This window comes from Centroberyx affinis, unplaced genomic scaffold (assembly GCF_046629955.1).
Source record: "Centroberyx affinis isolate AG114_WGS23_722 - 3 ecotype Tasmania unplaced genomic scaffold, CSIRO-AGI_Caff_v1 ptg000338l_1, whole genome shotgun sequence".
Taxonomy (NCBI): Eukaryota; Metazoa; Chordata; class Actinopteri; order Beryciformes; family Berycidae; genus Centroberyx; species Centroberyx affinis.
The window spans coordinates 107,501-130,964 of record NW_027279013.1 but is presented as its reverse complement, the minus strand read 5'-3'; the positions used below and the strand labels follow the sequence as shown (position 1 = coordinate 130,964).

Sequence of the window (23,464 nt, the reverse complement as noted above, 5' to 3'; positions counted from 1 at the left end):
TTTATCATTTGAAAAATGTAACACGTACTCTGACAGTGATTGGAATCATGAAATTCTAACTCACTCATTAAAATGTACTTTGCCGTACATGTAACAATTTTGGTACAGTTTCAGGATAGTTTTCCCAACATTGATCATTTCATCATACATAAAATAATCAAAATTAAATTTGTTTAAGGGGCATGCAAAGCTGATATATTAACATAATCTCATGCATACACTACTCATACACATACCCCCCAATAAAGTCTTGTACAACTTTCTTTTCTGAGTAACAGTAACAGTGTTTTAAGTGTTTAAGTTTAATAATGAGATTATCCACAGTAAAAGGAAACCTTGTGTTAATTAAAGCTAAATTATATGATGTAGATGAAAACTGCTCAAAGTGTCAGTGAGGGATAATGTTGGGAAAATATACAGTAGTTTCCAAGTTGCTATTATAGGGTAACAATTTAAGTGTCTGATGTTCAGCCAAAAATGGTTCACGAGGCAGTAATGTAATAACTGGCTAATAGGCTTGAGATACGTTATTACATTATTGGCAAATATGATATTAACTTAGTATTTTAAGATTTTATTACATTGTCGTCTTGTTTTACTTTATAGGCCTCCTTACATGTATCTTTGTTACGTTATTACAGGGTGCAGTAACAAACTTTATCCAGTAGATGGCAGGCCAGGCTTCATCTCCAGTGGGAGGCTGTGCCAGTTTGGACATTTTTGGCAATTCATTTGTTAGATCAAGAATTTTGTGCCAGTCTTATGTGGAAAAAATATTTTATTTTCTCTTTCTGGGCAGTTTATTATGATTAAATGTAATGTGTAAACAGTGTAAACAGGCAATATGACCACTGTTGTATTTGTATAATGTTGTCATGTAAACACAGAAAAGTATGTTGTTTAGTACTTTTCTTTGAAACAATAGGCCTACTTCAGAGTTAAAGCAAAATGAAAGTCACAATGAAAATGAGAAATGACTGTTTCACCTTAATTGTCCATATCATAACTCCTTGATCATAACATATCTTACACCTATTTAACAATAAAAAAACATTTTTTATTTTATTCTATTTTTATGTCACAATCCCATTACTTTTACTTTTTGGAAAACTGTGTATCTCCAGTGGTTAAATCAATTCCAACTAATAATACCATCACAGATTTTTGAGCAATCTCACCTCTTCCCCTCTCATCATAAAACCTGCAACTTCACAACTTTCAAAGTGACACAAGAGGCAACATATGATGGTGTATTTTTGGGTGGTCATGCCAAAAAACCCTGTTTCCCCTGGACCTAGGTCTACTCAAAATGCAACGTTTGGGCATTGGTCTGTCCAGTTCAGTATAGCCATTGCTAATATTGTGTCCAATCGACTGTCTCATATAAAAGCCGCAACCGCATTAAATGCTCACTGAAGGGTATACAGAATTGGTTCATTAGGTGAACTGCTAACTCATTAAATGAATTATTCACATTTGTACCATGACTTTTGACCAAAAGGTGGCGCTGTCCAAGTTCAATTCAGTATATGCGGGCTACTGGTAAGATGTCTGTTGAGGTTTGTTGGTTCACTGAGTCCGATTCAGCAACTGAGCTGCTAGCCCATACACACTAGTGACTGAACTGCTGCAAACTCAAAATAATTGTTGCAGGTCACACAGTTGTTGCAAATGCTCTGTTAATATATGTTGTTGATATGTTGTCATAGTGATATACTGTAGTTGGCCTTGTGCAAATAATAGCTAAATGTCTAAAAACCAGGCCAGGAACCCATGTGAAGAGACATCTGTAAAAGATACAAGTTGTGGCTGATGAAAAGAAAATTGTTCTCTACAACAGCAGAAAACACAAGAAATTGAATCAAGAGCAACAACAAAAAAAAAAAAAGACTGATTCCCAGAATTCTGTTCCCAGGCTGCTACTGTGTGTGAGGCATTAAGAAAACACCGTCTCAGTCCATTTTGTGTAGAACAAAGAAACATGACAGCTGAAACCGAATTGTGTTGCGATTCACTGTCTCATAATCCTCAAATGTGGACATGAACAGAAACCACAACTTTGATGCTCAATAGTACAGAAGGTAAATTAAATTTACACTGCTTGCAAATCAGCATTGGAATCTAATATATTAGGACTGACAGTCATAGACACAGAGGGAAGATTGATTAGGGAAAAGAGCTGGGTCTTAACATTTAACTAGTATTAGTTTTTTGTTAACTTGTAAATTTCACAAAGTGCAAATTTTAATTTATATTACATTATAACCAATTTTAGAAATTTTCTATTATATAACAATGAAAAATGGTTAATTCCACTTACCCCCATCCTAGCCATAACCAAACCCCCTCCCCAATCTGACTAGCTTCAACCAACCACCCCCCCTCCCCCACACCCACCAGCTATCCATCAGTATTTAAAAAAGAATCACTAAATACATGCTGTAATGACACCCACCAATTTGTTTGAAACTTGACCAAAGCCTCCTTTTCGGCTCCTTGAATCTCTTACAGTGCACTGTTACTGTCAGCGTGCGTTTACAGTTAAAATATATATTAATCTATCATTAAATAGTATGCCTCTTGCACAGTCTTGCATGCATTGGAGAGCATTTGGGCAAGCTGTACAAGAAGGAGAGGCGTGTGGACGGACTTGCTCAGGCTGTAGGCTCCGGGCCAGGTCCAGGCACTCTTTCGCCACCTGTAAACGGTTTTGCCCTTTACTCCTTGCAACCACGTCAGTCCAAAAGATGGTTCTCCAGTGTGTTTTTTTGAGTGAGCATTTGTTTGTGTGTGTACATGAGTGTGTGTGGTCCTAAGCTCAGTTTCACAAAAGAACTGTATAGATCACTGAGGTTTTGTTCCAAGCTTTCTTTGTCTGTTCCTGGAAGAGAAGAAAAACAATTCTGAACACGCAACAATTGTAAACATAATCATGGTGATATATGTAATATAGTGTGTGATATAACAGCACTCCTTAACCCCACCTGCTTCCACCAAACCAGTATCTTACCTTGCCTCTGATCTGGTCACTGTATACTCAAACCATAAGATGTTGGGGATCAGGCTTGTGTCTCGCACCAGAAAGTACTCCGATATTGGCCCATCAGTTGTGAAAAGGTAATCGACAGGACAGAATGTTAGAGAACATATGAGGAAAGTTTTATTTATTCAGTCATTTAATGATAATTTGTCTTTTCCCAGTGACAAGAGGAGAAAGCAGGGAAAGGACAGCACACGGGGCCTGAGCTTACACCACTCCTTACCATGCTGCTATCTTGGGGAATAACGGTGTCAGCACCTCTTGCGTGATGAAGAACCAGATTATGCCGATAACACTACCGGCCACTCCGCCGTAGAATACCTGACTCCAAGAGTGATACAACAGGTAGACCCTGAGAACGAGACAAAATCAGATTTAAGCCAACACATCGGATGCATCAACTTTCAAACTGCATTACTGAAAAGCCATTAGTGCTGAGTGCAAAGATGCAGTGGCAAATGAACAGGCGGGTAAATCACGACCAGTCGATGACCATAAGGCAAACATCCACATATATAAAAAAGAACTTCATTGAATATTTTCAATGAAGCTTTAATGTTTTTTTCCTTAATAAGGAGGCCCACACTTCACTGCCATAAAGTTAAATTGACTCACAATACAGGTTTTGTACTTGTGAGACACAGCAGTATGCATTTGTGGATATAGGCCTACATGTGGGAATTTTGTTTGCTCACAAATCTTCAAATCACAAGTGTAGGATTTTTTTTTTCACTTCCCATCCTTATTCATTATTATTTGTGAATCTTGGAAAACATGTGTAAATAGTATTTGCACTATATTCATTCCATATACTCACCTTTTTCTTTTTTCCCCTTGCCACAGAATAATTAATTGTAGTGACAGCAGTGGGAGGTCATGTGACAAAAACAGATCCAATTACATGCAAAGGATCCCTCTTCACAACCAAATACAAAAAATAAATTTCTTATCACTTTTAACAGGGAGGTTAAGCAAAACTAACTGTTGCCATGTTGGCAACATCATGCAGCAAAGGAGTATTACCAAGTCTAAAACAAATACAGCAAAATGTCACTTGGTTGTGAATGTGTAGATGTAGCCTACTTTTTCAACCATTTAATTTATTCTTAGCTAGATAATCTGACATTTTTGGAAACAAAAATTTGTTAAAACATCTATTCTGCCAGTGCTAGCTGATATGGGCTTGAACTCATCATGATATGCGCTGCTATATTATAAGAGCTTTCTCCAATCAAACAGAAACATCACTTCAGGTATAAAAATAAACAATTTATTTTCCTTCAAAAATCAAGTTTAAAATCACCCAGAGGGAGATGAACTAGGGCAGGTGCATGGAACTTTGCAATTAATCAGTCAGCTGATCATGGAATTACTTTTTATAAATGGGGCATTAGATCAGCAGCCATCCAATCACATGTATCCTTGCATGGTTACAAACTTGATTGACATAAACTCCCTGTTTTTGTTCATCAGCACTCCCATTCTCTTGTCTGCTGGTCCTTTACATGGTGTATTTGCAATGAGTCAACAGACTGAAAACAGAAAAAGTGCAGATTTCATGAGCTTAGTAACTTTCATATGTTTCATATGTAAATGAAGTAAGATTTTTGCTGCATACCTAAACATGACTGGTCTAACTAATAAGACAATGATTCCCCCTAGTGGATACCTGACCAGCAGAGGACATACAATTTTTTTTATTGGGCTTCAAGCCTTACAAATGGTTCAAAATCAATAGTCCACACACAAATTTAAAGTATTTATTGAACAAATGGACATTGAACATTGAAGAAAGGGTAGACAGATGAAGGATGTAGGCACCAGAATTGGTCTTGTTCAGAGTTTCATGACTTATTTGGCTGATATTTTCCAAACAGGTTTTAATTATAAAGACAATAGAAAATCTTTCCTCCAAGTCATATGTAAAAATGTGAGGTATTCTTAGCTCATTTTAATGTCTACAACGGATTTACAAAAAGAAAAGAGAATTTTCACATATTGGCATAATTTCTTTAAAACACAAGTTATAATAGAACAGAGTCCTGGTACAGTACATGGTTGATTATCATAGAGGAAAAACAAACAAACAAAAAGCAAAATAACAAAAAATAAAAAAATAAAAGACAATTAACATTGCAATAAATTTGTTCTCTGGAGCCCCAAATTTACACATAAAAAAAATCTATAAACTCCAAGACCAGTTGGGCAAACTGATATATAAAGTTGTCAGAAAGAGAAGTATTGCTTCGACAAACAGAACCTTGCTCAGTCGGCAACCACGTTTACAACATTAAATAACATTAAATTATCAAGAGGGGATCCACTGTATACAGCAAGGCTTGCACAATTATACACATTTGTGTTCAACTACAACAAAGAAATGTTTCTTTTTTAATTAAAACTATTTCCACTAGTTGTGTTTCTAAAGATATTACATACAGCTGTGGGGGGGCTTTGTACACAGAAAATAATTTTTAAAAATACTTCAAACCCTGTGATTTATAATGGATACAAAAGGATAAATCTGTTTTTTCTTTTTAATAGTTATGTCTAAAATATATTCCCTTAGAATAAGCATCTCTGTAAATTGCAGTATCTAACAAAATAGGTTTGAATAAAGAACAGATATTTGTCTATTCAGGAACTATGTAAAGTATTTCTGGATGGGATATTACCATAATAGTGCATTATGGAAGCTATGGCAATATATTATGCCTATACAGATTCTGTAACCATCTGAGCAAGCATGCACTATAAGCGTCAGAAAGTGTTGGCAGAGTGGTGTAATTACAGCATTAGGTTAGCACCTCAGATTATTTTCTTAGCACCATGCATGAGAGAGAGGATGGGATGAAAAGTCTGACTCCTGGACCCACTCTCTCCTGTGGCTCAGTTCTCCTCCTGGGAATGCCTGCACCTGAAGCCTGTCTACTGTAACCAGGGGGGGAGAGAATCCTGGTCCCATGTGGTGCTGGGTAAACACAAAGTTTACCATCCTATCTTTTATGATAAGGGAGGGGAAGAAGGAGCTCACTTAATATCGGTGTCTAGGCCTGATTTCACACGCCACAGTTGCAGGGAAATCAATAAAACACTGATGAGAAGTGGAGCTCCATATTTATAGGCATTATAATTGAAAGGCACAGATAGTTAGCCCAGATCTCTCATCTCCAGAACCACAGATATACTCCCTAATCACCAGTGGCATCCAGTCATTCTAGATTCAGGGAGTCTAAGACATATTTAACAATGTGTGAGGATTAAGTATAGTAACACGTGTTTAAGGTGTTGAGTCTCTCCATGTAGATGGCTGGTGTGCATTAGTGACTCCGTTAAGTTTGTGATTTCTGTTTTAGGAGTTGACTGCATGCCACTGGTTTTCCCACATTAGGGAGGAGTACTAGTAAGTAGAGATGTGACTTCTGCTCAATTTAAACAGATGAGCGTGCCTCTGGACAAATTCACATGGGCAAGACTGAGAGGAGATGAGCACCAAAGGCAAATAAGACGGCACCCCTGAAAAAGCCTTCAATATCAGTTTAGAATATAAAATTATCTTCTCATTTTCTATTGCACTTGAAGATTATTTCTTTACATAAGATATACATGTAGAAAAGTTAAGGAATAAGCATACATATATATGTACATTTAATTGATCCCAATTACTTTAATTCTTCTCTTCTGACAGAATGGTTTTCCTGGTATATAAAGTACACACAGTATACAGACAGTATACAGTACAAACAATAAGTTACTATAATGTCCGCTGATTGGTTAATTGGCAATATTGACTTGGCCTTGGTCTCCCTTCACTTAGCATTGTTCCAGAGAGATTGTGCGGCATGGAGCCTTTTTTCTCCAAGCGGGCGTACATGGCTTGGTGTGGGGGAAATCCTTCTTGAAGAGCTTGAAGAAGCTATTGCCATGTTGAGAAGCTATTAGTGCAAGAACTCCCCCGCTCCTCCTCAGCTCTTCCTCGTCCCCCGCTCTGTCCCCCGGCTCCCCGCGCCTCCTCCCTCTGTGTCTGCAGTCCAATGGGAGGTTGGCAGAGTGAGGCAGGGGTGTTTCGGGGAGGCTTGTTCCCGCTCGGACAGTGCTTTGGGGTGGGTAGGAGGGGACTGCTCCGTTCTCCACACCTGTATGGAGGTGTCATCCAGGGGTGATGATCCATCCCTTCACACTCATTAGACTCACACAGCAGCCCTTACAGCAAGCATACTGGGCCAACCTCCAGGTGGTAATGTGAGCCAGGAGCAGTCTTCGGGAGGTTGTAGATGTCGACCACAGGGAGCAGGGTGGGGTCCAGGGAGTGGAACACAAAATGGGTCTGGTGCCAACGGCCATCTTTCATCTGAAACGCAAGCACACAAGAAATGTCAATAGTCCAAAACACGAAAGCCATAAATAGGTCAATCTGAAGATAGGATGCCACTCAACAAAATTAGATGGAAACCTTCAGGACATGTTCATTATCAATGAAAATGGTGGCAGTTTGTAGGTTATCACTCAATACCCAATACTCATGACCCAACTAAAGGATATTAAGCCAGGTAACATGTTGATCCTACCCAGCAGGAGTCCTCCATGACTTGTGGCTCGAGCTCTCCTCCCACCTCGATCATCTCCCCACTCCAGGCCTTGAAGCTCACAGCCCCCTGGGCGGCCGGCTGGTCCTCAGCTGACCTCCACACGGGGACATTCAGGCAGTGGATGGTGATGTGCTGCACTGCTTCTGAGCTCAGTAGGTGCAGGAAGTTCATCTGGACACGGCCAACGCTGATTTCTGGCTGCTCAAATAGCCAGAACACGGCGCTGGTTAACAAGACTGTTCTGTGCTCAAAAGTGTATTAATTTACTATTCTCTGAGTTCTACAATCGTGTAGGCTTTACTGATCTCACTGGAGTTGTTATTGTGTCTGAGATACCTTGGATACTGTGATTGGTTTCAGGCAAGTCTGTCCACCTCCAGTAAAGTTGCAGGAGACTTCTATTGTATCCGAAGAGCAGCCCAGGTTGGGGTCAATCCAATAAGTGCCTGAGAAAGAGATGAGTAAATCAACGGCATCATCAGTCTATGTAAACATAAAAGTTATCTCTCTCTCTCTTTCTCTCTCTCACACACACACTCACACACACACACACACACACACACACACACACACTCACCATCGTTCATCTTCTGTTCACAGCTGTGCAGGTCCCTGCAGATGCGGGCGGGGTTGTCCCGAGTGCCCAGCGGGTTCTTCAGGCTCTGGATCAGGTTACTGAGGTAGTGGAGGGTCTTAAAGATCTCTGCGCCCTGGTCCAGCATCGGCAGGTCCATCACTGGCTTATTCTGGAGATGGAGGACAGAGGAGAGGAGAGGGAAGATGAGTTTGTACAGTTTGCATACAGTAGTTAGACAGACACTCATCAATTGATTAGAAGCCTGAACAATATAGAGAAATGTTAAAATCATACTCCACTGACCTCAGTCCTGAGTGGGGTGTGTGAATCCACAAACAAATGAAGACCATCCTCTCTCTGCACCAAAATAACAAAACAAATGCAGATATGGAGAGATTCAGCTGTTATAAGATCTTGTTAAGTAACTACCATCATACTTTGTAAACTACATAATGCCTTTGAAGAAAATAGATGCAATAAAAATCAGCAAACATAACATGTCTTACAAATGAGGCAGGGACACCTGGGGGACCCTATAAAGAGAAGCGGAAAAAAAGTAATTCAGAGGAGAAATGACGCAACTGTTAAATGTGACATTATGTTTGTTTCACATTTGGCTAAGCCTATAAAAACGGGAAACTTACAGGTGGTCCAGGGGGCCCACGAGGTCCAGGAGATCCCTGATAAAGAATAAACATAAATGTTAGATGGAGTTATGTGTTATCAATCAAGTGTTTACAGTAAAATACTAATTGCCTGTAGCAGCAATAAAAAAAGTGACAATTGCAAACCTACCATTGGTCCTTGCAACCCCTGTTTTAAGAAAAAGAAAGGACAAATATTTTCAGCCTGGATATAGCCATTAACCCTACTTTTTACATGTTTCAGAGTAAACAGTGTAAACAAAGTGTAAAAAAACTGATTAGGTCTGTAAAAAAGTGTAGAGGTGATTCGACATCTGTAAGACTCACAGTCTCTCCGCGATTGCCTTTCTCTCCTCTAGGACCCTGTAAAGAGACGTTGACAGTCAGCTGATTGAAGAATGAAAGCAAAATGTAAAAGCTTATCTCAATCTGTAGAACACGTACTGCGCCTCCATTGGGACCGATAATCCCCATCGGACCGACTCCTCCTCCTCTGCCCTGAAGGAGAGAAGCAGAGAGGGAAAAAGCATGAAATAGAGGGAATGTGTATGCTCCATAGGATCAAATAGAGTTAAATACATTTCATTGGTCTAGTCTAGCTCATTAGACACCTTACCATTGTACCCTGTGGCCCCTTTGGCCCCAGTATGCCCTTTGGCCCGAAGTCTCCTGCAGGCCCCTGAAAACAATAGTGATAAATATTCATATCCACTCATTTTACACTCCATAAACTTGTGTAAAAACATAATACTTGACATCAGTTTTCTAAAATCTATCTTCCCACCATCCCCTATCTCAAAGCATCTCTTCGTCTCATTATGGAACATCTGACTCCACTAACATAACTGTTTCCACATTGAAGATGCTGTCTCCAACTGTCCTGATAGACTCTGGCTTTGGTTTCTGCGTGGTTAATCTAATAGACTGAGAACATTAGTTGTGTCTGTAGGGCAGTGTTATAGTAAGACAGGCTGCAAACAGAGAGAACACACACACACACACACACACACACGCATGCAAGAAAACATATGTGCCCCAACACAGAATCATCTCCTCCTTTACTCATACAGGAGGAATGTGTAATTGTTAATTGTCTAATTATCAAAATGAAATGTAATTAAGAAAGTTGCACCATGACACCATGACACTCTTAATTGAACACAGCTTAGCCACAGCCAATTGCTGCTATGCCCAGACTAGATGTGAATCCAAAAAACAAGCCATTTTTGTAAAAAATCAATAGTGAGAGATTAGCCCACTCCTTGTAAAGATTCCCTAAGTGTGATTACCTATGGGGAAGCGGTCAAACAAACCATACTGCTATTCCCAAAAGGCTAACAAATCACATTCTAGCAAAATCTAACAAATCACATTCTAAAGATAAACCAAACCTGACTTCAAAGACTCATATGATCTTTAGTTATATCTCAAAGTGACAGCTGAATACCTTTTGTGTGTGTGTGTGTGTGTGAGTGTGTTTGTGTATGCATGCATCCATGCATATCATCACAATGTGTTTGTAAGTATGCGTGTGATTTACGGTGCCCCGACCCAGTGTGGAGCGGGTTATATTTAAACAGCTGTATTTGGCCATGTTGGAGGAGCTTTACTGCTGTATGAAGAGTGCCAGTGGTGATTCAGAGGCTGACTCGCTAAGAAGCCGCAAATCTTCCGTTACCCCTGTGGGATGAGTGCTGCTTTTTAATGGTGGAGATTTAGTATCAAAACACAGTCTGGTGTTAATTGACCCAGTGGGTATCTGAGCTACAGTCGGAGCACAGGGATCATGTTCACCAAAACTGCAAAACAGCATTTGGTTTGTTTTGGGATTTTAACAATCGTGTTTTATGGGACTGTTCTGTGCACATGTGGTGAGGATGGAATGTAGAAGGTGTGCTGGAGTTGGGTGCTGAACATACCCTTGGTCCAAGAACTCCCAGAATGCCTGGAAAACCTGCTTCCCCTGTGTCACCCTGAACAACAAATCAGTCAAGCATGAAGTTACACAATCTCCAATTTCAACACAATTCTCCAAGAGAAACACAAACACAAAGAAATGTCATGGAATCAAATCTTAAACAAGTGACAGTACAGTACAAACAGTATTACATCTGCTTAACTGTGCGTAGATTGATCTGCAGCTGCTACTTACAGGTTGTCCTTTAGGCCCCTGGTCTCCTTGTGGCCCTGGCAGTCCCATCCCACCCCTGAAGCCTCTCTTCCCTGGGGGTCCAGCTTGGCCTCGAAGACCCCGCTCCCCCTGGATGGATGAATAAATAAATTAATGATTGAGTGATTGGTGTGCAGTTAAAACATCACAAGTCATGATCCCAATACAACCATTGCATAGTAACACACAGTTCTTTCCAGAACGAGTAAGCTATTGCCCACTAGCAACTACAGTATATTGTTAGTTATTCTATGCGTTTATCATTTGTTTCCCTTCATACAGTATCAACGTACCACTTTTCCCTCTTACCTTTAGCCCAAAGGTCCCCTGATCGCCTCGAAGTCCAGGAACGCCAGTTTTACCACGTGGACCAGCACTGCCAGGAAGACCAACCACCCCATCATCACCATGCTCTCCCTACAGACATCGAGAAAGTGAGAAGAATAGTGACGCTAACTAATCCATAAAACAAACAGCACATACATTTTTTTAAGGAAGATCGGTTAAGAAGTGATAATTAGGCATATATTGCTTTGTCTCACCGGCATGCCTTTGCTGCCATCCTTCCCTGGGACTCCATCCACCCCGGGCACACCCTCCTGCCCCTCTCGGCCCACCACACCTCTGGGACCAGGGAAACCAACCACACCCTGAGGAGAAGGGGGAGAGGGGAGAGCTCATCAGAAATCTACACACTAATACGTAGCAGGAGAGTATGTGTTATTGACTTCTCTTTGATACACCTTTTTCATATGTCTTGACTTGAGAAATCATCTAAATTTCAGTTTTCTTCTGTGTAGGTTGGTCTCTTTATGACTTTCTTTATAAGTATATTGTCTTTGCCTTGAGTTTGCCTTTCCAAGAGTTCCAGTCTAGAATACATACCATTTACAGTCGTAGCTGAGAGTAAGCCAAACCTCTGTCTATTGCAATGAAGTGTTACTTAAACAAACCCCAGAAATAGACATTGGAGCAGGTGTGGATGTACGGGCCTCGTTGCCTTACCAGTGACCCTCTGGCTCCTTTTTGTCCTATATGTCCCTGTTTGCCTTTCTGACCCTGAGGAGAGAGAGAAAGAAACACAGGTGTCTTAAAGGTGCAATAAGTAAGATTATTACTGTCCCATAATATATCTGCAGGGATTTGATAGGGTTGTTGATCAGTACCAAAAAAGAAAAAAACAACGCAGTATTATCATTCCAGTATTTAGCTTGGTGATTTATTACCTTTTTACTAGATGTTTCTGTTGGATCTCTGCACTAATTAGCTAGCTTACTTTACTATTTATGTCAATTACAGGCCACCGTAAGCTGTGCCAGAGACCTGTTGATGTTCCTTGGTCATCAATAGAGGTCAGTAAAAGTCAGATTATTTTATGTCCCTTTAACTGAATTGATCTTAGTCTCATTAAACAGGGATGACAGTGTTGACTTACAGTCTGTAAAGGCTTTAGCATATCTAAAGCCCTCATGTTTGGCAGTCCATGTTCTAAGTGGTTAAATGTGTATTTCTGCACAGCTCAGCGGTTTGATGACAGATTGAACAATGGGAAAAGCCAAGGGTTTGGACTGAACTAATGTGCTGCAGATGATGAATAGGACCGTATATCAAAGTGGAACACTTCATACATGCATGCACAGGGAGGCGCACCCTCTACAGCACACAGTGAGCACCCAAAGTGTTTTTGTTTTGACATCCTTACTTGATCTCCTTTGGCCCCTTTGGGTCCTTGTTGCCCGCGAGGTCCAGGGTGTCCCTGAAATTATGTTAATGACAACCAGTGTGAGCGTGACTGCTGATGTAGGTTGTGTAAGTTCAGGACAGTAATAATAAGTCTAAGTCTTCATACTCACAGGTAGTCCAGGAGCCCCAGATTTGCCTCTCTGTCCGTCCACACCAACTTGACCCTGAAACAGAGTCAGAGTATATTAACACATAAACCCACATGGATCATTTTCAGATCAGCCAGGCTGAGCGATGATACTCACTATGTATCCTGGATCTCCTGATTCACCTCTCTCTCCCCTGTCACCAGGAGGTCCCTGGTAAAACAGGAGATATATGAGTAAAATGCAGACTATTTTTATAAGCTTAAAGCATACCATACAAGGACGAGAAAAGTAAGTGAGGAGTTCCTTACTAAGTCACCCAGAGGACCAGGAGGACCCTCCACTTTTCCATCATCCCCCTGCTCGCCCTGCCGATGAAGATCAAAACAGTGAAAATTGAGATCTTTTATATCAGACAACACAACCTTGTTGCAGTGAACTGTATTAAGCCCTTTAAACATAAATAACTTTAAATCCTAAAATCTCATGGATGTTGGAAGGTTTAGCTTGTGTATGCCCTGACAATTCTCCTTTTGTATCTTTCTGCCTTTGTGTAAAATAAAAGCCATGTTATATTTACAGCAGGTTGTCTTTGATGAAGGCACTAGGACATTAAAAGCAAGTTTGATGAGTATAAACTGCTTACAGAGAGAGGCGTATTTTAGGATGTTTGTTTCAAAGCTCAAATGAAAAACATTTAGTGATTTCACTTTCAGGTCAGTTGAGGTCAACGCAGACAGTATGCAGGTATCTGGGTGGTGTTGGGAAAAGATCTGAGGATCTGACTGAAGATAAGACGGAAGGACAAAGATCAAGAACAGTGTTACACATAAAGTGAGCGAGGAGTACCTTTTCACCTTTTGGTCCTGGAGGCCCCATGGGGCCCTGGGGTCCCTGATGGCCCTGCAAAGACAGACATAAACAATAAGGTTGAATGACTAATGAACTCATACTCACACACATAAACATGACAGGCAAGATTCTTTTTTGGGCATTTTTTTGGGCAAGTAGAGAGACAGGAAACATTGGGAAAGCCAAAGGGGGATGACATGCGACAAAGGTCCTGGGCCGGATTTGAAACCAGGACGGCTCTGTGATGCATGCCTTAGACCACTGAGCCACCAGGACGCTCCATGACAGGCATGTTTAATGTGTAATATCCATCCACATCGAGCCAACCTGTAAAAAGCTCTGGGTTTACAGTAACTCACCTCATAACCTGCAAGGCCAATTTCCCCCTGCTGACCCATTCGACCAGGAGCGCCCTAGAGAGAGCAACAGGTTGCCTCTTCAGTCACACTATCAACAATTTTGAACATTAGACTTTCCTAGAAGGCTTTCTAAATAGTTCTGTACAGTACTTGTGATTTCAAACATCATTGATAAATATCTGTAGCATTACTGGTCAACTTTACCACATGTCCAATGGTTCCTCTGGACCCCTTAGGCCCGACGAACCCTGGTGGTCCTGTCTTCCCCACTAGTCCAGTCTCCCCAAGGTGACCCATTTGACCTTTGGCCCCCTACACATACAAAAAAGGGTCACAGAACTCTCAATTACAAGAATATTGATGGCTACTGAGTAAACATATTGGCATGAAACTGATGATTTAAGGTCGTTACCTTTGACCCTAGTTTGCCTCTTTCTCCTATCTTGCCAGATTTACCCTCTTGACCCTACAGAAACAAAAAGAGGCAAGAACAGCTAAAGGTGTGGTTTCAGAGTCAATGATAATCAATTTGCAAGAAATGTGTGTCTGTGTGTGTGTGTGTGTGTGTGTGTGTGTGTACGAATGTTAGCAACAAGATATTTACCCTGACGCCAGTGAGTCCAGGATTTCCAGGTGGGCCTTCTTTTCCCTTTAGTCCAATTTCACCCTTGTCTCCTTTGTCGCCCTCCTGACCCATGTCACCTTTTTCACCCTAGGCATACACATAACAAAAAAAGTATATTTAAACTATATTTAAAGGTCCTTTAACTAAAATATTCAGAAAGAGGGCAGGTTGAGTTATTACTGCCCTCTACAGTTAGTAGTTTTGGAGTTGGTGTCCCCATGTTCTAATAATCCAAGACATCTGGGTAAAACACCTTACCTTGACTCCATCAGGACCAGCTGGACCAGCCTCCCCCTCCAGGCCTGGCTCTCCCTGTACCCACACACACACACACACACACACACACACACACACACACACACACACACACACACATAAACACACATAAACACATACACATATAAACACACATACAGGTTAGGGGTTAAACCACTAATGACTAATAAAGAACAGCAGCTCTACCTGTTAGGAATGCAAAATATTTGATAGTTTAAAGCTGATACACATACCCGCTGTCCTATCAGTCCCTGCTCTCCCTCCTTCCCAACGAGTCCGATGGCTCCCTGACACACACACACACACACACAACACACACGCACATGAGCACACACACACACACACACACACACACACACAAATCAAGAGACATACAGTATATTTTCTTTAACATGACAGCATACATCTTAAACGATGGCCCACATTTAACAAAGTGCTCATTTAAACATGGACAATTTCTGACAGGGAAAAATTGACCATCAAAGCTGTCACAGACTGTTCTGGGGTTGATCAAAAGGCCTGTGTGTCCCTGCCGGCCTGCCGGTGGTTTATAGTGAAGTAGTGAAGGGGCTGCTGTGTTCACAGTGACCCCAAGCTCATTCACAGGCCTCCAGGGATTTATGAACAATGAAACTACACACACTACTGAATTTATATGGAGGGGCAGCCGACTGTATCACAGCTTGCTCATCTGTGTGTGCATCCAAGTGTGTGTGTGTGTGTGCGTGCACATGCGTACTCTATGTAATGCATGCATTAGTTTATACTAAACCTTGATGTGAACCGGTATCCTAGGCTAGTGTGGAATGCAAAAAAAATATTGCTATATATTGAAAAACTATATTGCTACTACATCTCACCTTCTCTCCCCTGGCTCGCCTGGCAGTCCTGGTTCGCCCACCTTGCCCGGAGGACCCTTTAGTTAGTTAAATTAGTAGGAAAGAGAAGGAGAGAGGAGAGGGTTGAATGACTTGGCCGATTGAAGGCTAATGACTCTTTGGCTTTAGATACAACACATCATGGGTGATTTCCAGAGAAAGAAGGGGGATAGAGAGAGAGAGCGGACTCGTAATGTGGGTTAATTAGTTTAATAGGACAGATTACTTGAATCAGAGAGCATTAATGATTCACTGGAGTAAGGTGAACAGATGTCTCCCTGGCACAGTATCAACAAGCTAGACACATATTTAACCATTCAGACTTCACAATACCCAGATTGTGTGTGTGTGTGTGTGTGTACACTTATGTATGTGGATATGGGTGCGTGCATGTGTCTGCAAGTGTGTGTTTGCTCCCTCTCTCACCTTCAAACCAATTTCTCCCAGCAGTCCCACAGTCCCTGGTGGCCCAGAGGGTCCCTATGGACGACAACACAAACACTGAGATGACAGTCAGACAAAAAAGCAACCAGTACATTTATGAAACAAACAAACAAACAAAAAAGGGAGGCTCTGGCTAATGTGGATTGCGAGTCCAGTGCCAGATCAGCCCATAAACCATCTGTACTGAATTTGGATTGAATGGAGTAATTATGCTGCTCAAACACACTGGTGCTTTGCTAAGAATATTTCTCTGTCTCAATGCATATGAATGTCAGTTGCTCCTTGGTTGATTCTCATCCAATCTAAACAATAGTTAGGTTATACTTGAGGTCACCTGTGTGATCTCTCATTCACTGTGAGTCCACACAAGTTAACAGCAGAGTTCAGAACCGTTTAGTCTAACAATGAAAGCAGCTGCACAGCCTGGGAAATAGAGATGGATGAGGAGGAAGGGAAAGAGATCACCATGAACAACAGAAGGGGGGATTAGTATTTATAGTTACTGGTGTTGGGGAAACTCCACTTCTCCTCTCACTGTGGTAGAATGTTATTTACAGTTAACCATAGCAGCCTGTCTGAATTCAAACTAACTGTTGAACTAAAACTGTGTTGATGAAAACATATATTATACAGTATATCTTATAAATAATTGTTGCGTTGGATATTACCACTTAAAATGCAAAAAAAAAGGCCACTGCAAACTAAAATACATTTTGAATTCTAATAGCCTACATTTCACCATTACACACACTTCATTCTCCTAAACAATCTCAAGAGCAGGGAGGCTGGAGATTCTGCTGTGCTAATGTAGGTATAAACAGTAAACTGTATGAGGTAAACTGTATACAGCAGGCCTGAGTGTCTTTTTCAGATAGTCATGGTTAGAGATGCACGTGCTTTAATAGGAAACAGGAGCATCGTCCTGTGGTTTATTCATGCCTGTGGAAAACAGAGAAGGCATGGGTGACTGTCAACTACTACTGGTGTGCTACAGTTAGTGTGCATGTATAATGCCACACACATTTTCTATCCCTCTCTTTCTGCTCTGCTCCTCTCAGCGCTCATAAAGTAGAATCACTAGTAGTATTGCAAATCAGTTTTATAATAACTGTTTTACACTATACAGAAATTCCCCTCTAACTGTCACATCTCTTTTCCCCGGGATTTCACTGATGCAGCACTTCTCAAAGTGAGCTGTGTCTCTTTCAAACATCCATCCAGTCACCCAGTTAGCCAGCAAGCCTGCTGCTTGCCGTCTGCTTGCCTGCCTCTCCAGAACAGATGTGTGAAGGATGAGACAATTCCCTGGCTACCCTGCAGGAAACATTTAATACAGGCTAATAAATTTTTAATAGACGTTAATATATGTCTTATAAACTAGCTGTTGGCTGTGTTAACAGGGCTGGCCAGAGAGAATCAGGCTGCTGTTGGTTGCCAAAGAGGTTCTAATAAAACTAGTAAGTATGGTTATAAGAAGGGAGAGGAAAAGGTTAACGATGGATCGATGGTAAGTTGGAGGGAGAATATTGCGAAAGATTGGGCCGTGATTGAGAGAGCTGGATGAGAGAGAGTAAGAGAGTAAAGGATATTAAGAGATACAGGGGGAGGCATGAAGATGTGGAGAAGATGGACAAATGGGAGAGAAAGAGACTTTGACTTTTGATGTTCTTTAATGAACCATCAACTTAAAAGACAGAGTAAAACACATGCCAGCACAGCCCCTGCCCGGCCAACACACACACCCCAACACACCAGCACAACGACAGCAATAGCAAACCAACAGCAAGACATAATATACTCCAAGTAGATATCAGCCCCTCCTCCCACACATTGCATATGAAGGAAAAGGTGGAGGGATGGAGAGAGGGATGGAGGGTCTTACCGGCTCGCCAGCTATTCCCTTGTCCCCTGGAGGTCCTGAGGGCCCTTGGACACCCTAGAGATCGAGGGGTCAGTGAGTTTAGAATATACATGCACACACACACACACATTAAGACACAAACAACACAAATGCATGCACACACCGTTTTCATTGCTGTTTTAAATTGTTCACTGCAACACCAAACAACAGTTGGCAACACTAAGATAACAAAATATTTTGCATCTTCAGGCATTTGCAGTATGGGTGCATAGGTCTGGCATTAAGTTGAATTCTATAGAGGATTATAACATAAATATGTCTGATGTTTGGGGGCCATCAGTGCTACCAGTCTTGTTCCTCGCATGATGTGAGTGATTGTCTCATGGGTGTATGTTTGTGGTTTCCCCTTGCATATCAGCTGATGTGTGTGTGTGTGTGTGTGTGTGTGTGTGTGTGTGTGTGTGTGTGTGTGTGTGTGTGTGTGTGTGTGTGTAGAGCATAACAAACTCACAGGAAAGCCTTTAGGCCCAGCTTCCCCTGGCTCTCCAATCTTTCCCTGGAGTGACAGAATAAAAAGAAGAATATTTAAGAATAGGATAAATTAGCAGGATTCATCTGCATAAGATCTGAGATGCTCACAAATCCACTGTTGTACAAGGCTCTACTTGTGAATGGACAAAAAAGTAAATTAATACATAGTCTCTTTGTCTCAGTTGCAGAAACCTGACAACGGCAGAAACCTCCCAGTCTCCTTCACAGTAATGTGTTGCTTAAGACTCAGGTCCTAGACACTGTAGGCATCACGCAGCGCCTCTAAATCAGGCTGCTGCCCAGCCTCTCCAGAGGAACATAAGCACCAATAATATACGAGAGAGAGGAGTGGAAAACTACAAAAGTACACCAGTGCTTTACCTCTGGTCCAGGGAAACCTATTTTTCCTGGAGGACCGTCAGGACCCTGTGGAGCGAGAGAGGGATGAGAGAAAGCGATGAGTTGAACCGTGCCAATGTGTATTCCCTGCCTTGACTGATGGATGCAGAGGAGCTTAAGCATGCAATTTGTTTGGAGTACCACGATGCATTTCTTCTAAGTGTCTATTTGTGTATTTTGGATCAACAATGTTTAATGCACTATAATTTTTATGATTTATCCATGCCCCATGCCTATGGAGTTTGTTTGGGAAAATGAAATATTCAAAGCTATTTTAAAATTCCTGTCCAACATTATGATCATTACTCTTGTGTCTGTACAGTCTAATTTACTTGAATGTTTCCAGCATTAAATATAAACAAGGAAATGCCAATAATTATACACAATCAATGCAATACTTTTCCTATGGCATTTTTGGTCATTGTGCCCATTCAGCGGAGCAGTTACATTGGATAAATATGGATCTACTGCACACTCTTAAGCCATGCTCTTACGCCTTACTTGGATATAATGCAATTGATGAAGTGACCTTTGACTCCACCATAATTCTTACCTTCTTGCCCTCTAACCCCAGCTCTCCTGTTGGACCGTCAGGCCCTCTTGCTCCCTGAAACACAAGACAACTGTCACTTCACCAACAGAGGTCACTGTAACACAGCCAGACAGCCACAACATAAACACTGCATGTAACTAAGTTGTCACCAATAATAGCCCCATGTCAGAGGCAGCGTGAGCGCTGCTGTGCCACAAACCACACTTCTCAGGATAAATACGGAGGTACATTATGTAACACTATGTACACTGAGCAGTAAATACATCTTGGTGTGTGCACATGCGCGCGTGTGTATGTGTGCATATGTTGATGTGTGTATGTGTGAGTGTGTGTGTGTGTGTGTGAGATTGACTGAGAGACACTACGTAAAAGAAGGCTATTGGCCTCTCTGCAGGGTGTCACACATGGCACTAATCTACAGAGGTCACTGGTCTCTCTGAGTTGCATTTTAGCACCAAAATCAGGACACACACAGAGAGAGAGAGAGAGAGAGAGAGAGAGATACATACTGTTCACACTTAAATACACACACACCTTCAGAACAGCCTGACTGTTTAGGTTACATGGGCGCATCTGTCAAACATAATCAATCTAAAGTGCTTAAAGGCCCACTAGGCCAATGAGCAGTGATAATAAATGGGAGCCAGGCAGTGGACCAATAGAGTCCATCTGCTCTGCACCTGCGCCTGAAGAAGCTTCCTCCTCTGTGCTCCGGACGGACCGGCTCACTGACACTGAGAAGATCCTCACTGGCAGATGATCAGTGATGTGACACTCTATGGGTCATACTTGGCTAACAGTGATTGTGAAAAGCAAGAGGGGAAACCATGATTCTCTCAGGACCGTTAGTAATCTTTAAGGAGGAGGAGAATTCAGTATGACATAGCCACACAGGCAGCATGAGCGTGAGTGGTTGATGACTAGGCACAGTGGGAGTTTGGCCCATGCAGGGAGAGCACCGCTAGCTGAAGTGCTATAAGCCTATTAATACATAGAGCTGGATGAGCAGCACTCATTAACATTCCTGTCTGGGGTACCTACTACCCACTGCTTACGTTTACATAGCCTGATTAGCTAATGTGTAGGGAGAATATTTCACTTTATCAGGCCACAGAGAAACACACAAGACACACCAAGAGCATGGATTCAAAACAATCCAAAACATCAACGTGAACTAGCTTAATGCTAAACAAGAGGGAGAGATGATTTGCATGATGACATCACTATGTTCTTCAATATGGAAAACATTAGCTGAGAATTTGTAGGTCGGTTATCGTGAGTGAAGTTATTAGATATAATGCATAGTTAGATTGGTGATTCTTCATGGCAGATATCCACTAGATGGCTAGAATTTTGGTTTTTGGAAATGTGATGGACATTTGAAAGAGAGAGACAGAGAAAGAGAGAGAGAGAGAGAGAGAGGGAGAGAGAGAGAGAGCGAGAGGTAGAGAGAGAGAGAGAGAGAGAGATTAGTGTGGTTTCTCCATTGGTTTCCTAGGTTTTGGTGGTTTTCTGCCCACATGCAGTCTCATCTCCTGCTGTCCTTTATGCCCCAATATTTCCACGGTAGAAAATGTTTCTGTCAGGAAAAATATCACGTTTCTGTCAGCATGTTAAGGCCCAGTGCCTCAAGCCAGGGAGCTAACATCTAAAAGACATATGGTATTATAATCTGAAATGTTCGTAAAAGGATTTGGGTGTACAGTCTCAGTGTACAGAGTTGAAATCATCTGATTCTAAGATGAAAGATGAATGAGAGACGCAGTCCTTCCTGTGGAGCAATGAGGGCATTTACACAAATCATCCTCCTTCCTTATCCCCCTGTTTCATCAAAAGAGATGGTGACTTGTCCGTCTCAGTGGGGGCATGTACCCAAGAGTGTTTTGTCATGGACAGACAAATCAGATGGCAAGCGGATTGGCCCTCTAAGAACCTCTGAAATTGACTTTATTATATCTTATATCTCTACACAAATGGGACATTTTGTTTGGCCAGGTGAATTAAGAGATAAATATTTTAGATATTATATACATTTTAAGTTGGTTACATGAACATGAGATATTTGGGTTAACAGTCCCGCTGCTTTTGGTGTCAAACACATCATAGAGCTTGTCCTCTATATGAATGTTTCTGCATGTATGTGTGTGTATGTGTGTGTTTGCACACATTCACATGAGTGTGGTAGAACCACCTCTATGTGAAGTCGTCTGCCTTGCTACACTCAGGTATCTTGTCTGGGACTACCCGGTATAGGTCATGGAGCAGCAGGCAGATTTACTGGCAGTGGAAGCTGCTGACATTAGCATTAATTGAAAACACAGCTTGAGACATGCGAGTGTATCCAGGCCAAACACAGCCAGGCCCATCTCCCATGGAGGGCCCAGACAAAGAAGCTCAATGCTATTTCATCCCACCTGCCAGCTGGCTCAGTGGAGAGTCCATGGACCACAGCTATAAAAGACATCCATTAAAAGGCTTTGAAAAAGGTTGGAGACACAGGTCTGCACACCACAAGGGAGCATATCAAGGATAGAGAGAATTATATTGCCAGCAGTAGCTGAAGTGTTTCCATTCAATGCACCAAATCTAGCTACTCTGGCATCAAAAACATTGTCTCTACTATCAACTGAATCCGTGCATCCATCATCACCCTATTTTTTTCTATGATCCAAAGCCACTTCATTCTCCATGAATCAGCTTTAATTCTGTCGATGAACTGTGAATTGAAGAATTCATAGACTGCATGTTATTCTTATGGTCTCTCTCAAAACCAGAAACCAGAGAACTAAGACTTGAATCTGTGACAATGTCATCAATCTGCTGCTGCTCCATAGATAATGAACTGGATGGTAAACATAACTTGAGCCATTTCAGACAGTATTAGTTTTACCAGGGGAGGGCTAAGTAACGGTACCTGAGCACCTCCATAAATTTTATCTGCTCCCAAAAGTCATGATTTCTGTCAGTGATATTTAGCCAGGTAAAAATTCCAGCTGAAATTCGCTTTTGTTTTCATTTTCCCAGAAAAAGGAGTCCTCTGATTTTGTTTTCACCCAGCCTACAGAGCCGTAGCAGTAATTTGACAAATTTCAGGGTGGTTACTGGTGTCATATGTGTGTCTGTATTATTTTTCCTTTTGTTTAAAAAGCTAGAAACACAATGTAGCACACTTGATTCACAGTTAATTTAGTTTACCTAGATAGTGTCCTACCATTTCCCAATATGACAAATGTTTTATGCCACCAGAGATGTTTTTACAGTAGAATTATTCATACTAGGAACTTGTAAAATGTATTTATGACTGTACTCAATCAAGGTTAATGTTTAAAGTCTTTTTTTTCTGGGTCTAACAAGGAAAAATGGCAAAAATATCATAATTCCTATACAGTAGGAATTACACCATTATCCAATACTTTATTCAGACAAATGGAAAACCATGAGATCAACAGCTTTTGATTCTGAAAAGATTACACGGCCAAAAGCTGCTGCTGCACTAATAGGGACCATGTGTTATTGGTGTGGAGCCCTGTGCTGACCCAGACTGACTGAACAGCCTGGAAGCAGGACTCATGTCCTACAGCTCAAAGTAGATATGAGCCCATGTTTGCCCTCCGGGAGGTTTCTGACACAGGGAGCACAGCCTGTTTCCGTAATTCACTACAGTACATTTGTCTGTAAAATGGCCTCCAGAACAGCCGCTTGTCACTATAATCAACAACAGCCACACAGGTCACATTTTCCATGAAAATTGTCATGTAGCTGGACCAACGGATGGTCCTTGCTATAGCTAGTCATTGTTCCGTTTTTATGGAATAAAAAATGAGCTGTTTGTTTTAT

The 23,464-nt window shown here is 41.4% G+C and overlaps 1 protein-coding gene across 1 annotated transcript in view; it reads right to left on the bottom strand.

The window, feature by feature from the left end:
- Positions 1–4,802: 4,802 nt before the first annotated feature.
- LOC139641083 (collagen alpha-1(XXVII) chain B-like) overlaps positions 4,803–23,464 on the bottom strand; it is a 76,122-nt gene continuing 57,460 nt past the window's right edge. Inside the window, 33 exon segments of the mRNA XM_071515324.1 lie at positions 4,803–7,391; positions 7,609–7,827; positions 7,966–8,075; positions 8,207–8,375; positions 8,510–8,563; positions 8,713–8,739; positions 8,851–8,886; positions 9,002–9,019; positions 9,178–9,213; positions 9,295–9,348; positions 9,467–9,529; positions 10,770–10,823; positions 11,003–11,110; positions 11,330–11,437; positions 11,563–11,670; positions 12,026–12,079; positions 12,723–12,776; positions 12,874–12,927; positions 13,009–13,062; positions 13,161–13,217; positions 13,699–13,752; positions 14,061–14,114; positions 14,265–14,372; positions 14,473–14,526; positions 14,665–14,772; positions 14,944–14,997; positions 15,195–15,248; positions 15,815–15,877; positions 16,266–16,319; positions 18,166–18,219; positions 18,656–18,700; positions 19,057–19,101; positions 19,628–19,681. Coding sequence (XP_071371425.1) covers positions 7,245–7,391; positions 7,609–7,827; positions 7,966–8,075; positions 8,207–8,375; positions 8,510–8,563; positions 8,713–8,739; positions 8,851–8,886; positions 9,002–9,019; positions 9,178–9,213; positions 9,295–9,348; positions 9,467–9,529; positions 10,770–10,823; positions 11,003–11,110; positions 11,330–11,437; positions 11,563–11,670; positions 12,026–12,079; positions 12,723–12,776; positions 12,874–12,927; positions 13,009–13,062; positions 13,161–13,217; positions 13,699–13,752; positions 14,061–14,114; positions 14,265–14,372; positions 14,473–14,526; positions 14,665–14,772; positions 14,944–14,997; positions 15,195–15,248; positions 15,815–15,877; positions 16,266–16,319; positions 18,166–18,219; positions 18,656–18,700; positions 19,057–19,101; positions 19,628–19,681 — 2,385 coding nt within the window. The 3' untranslated portion in view covers positions 4,803–7,244.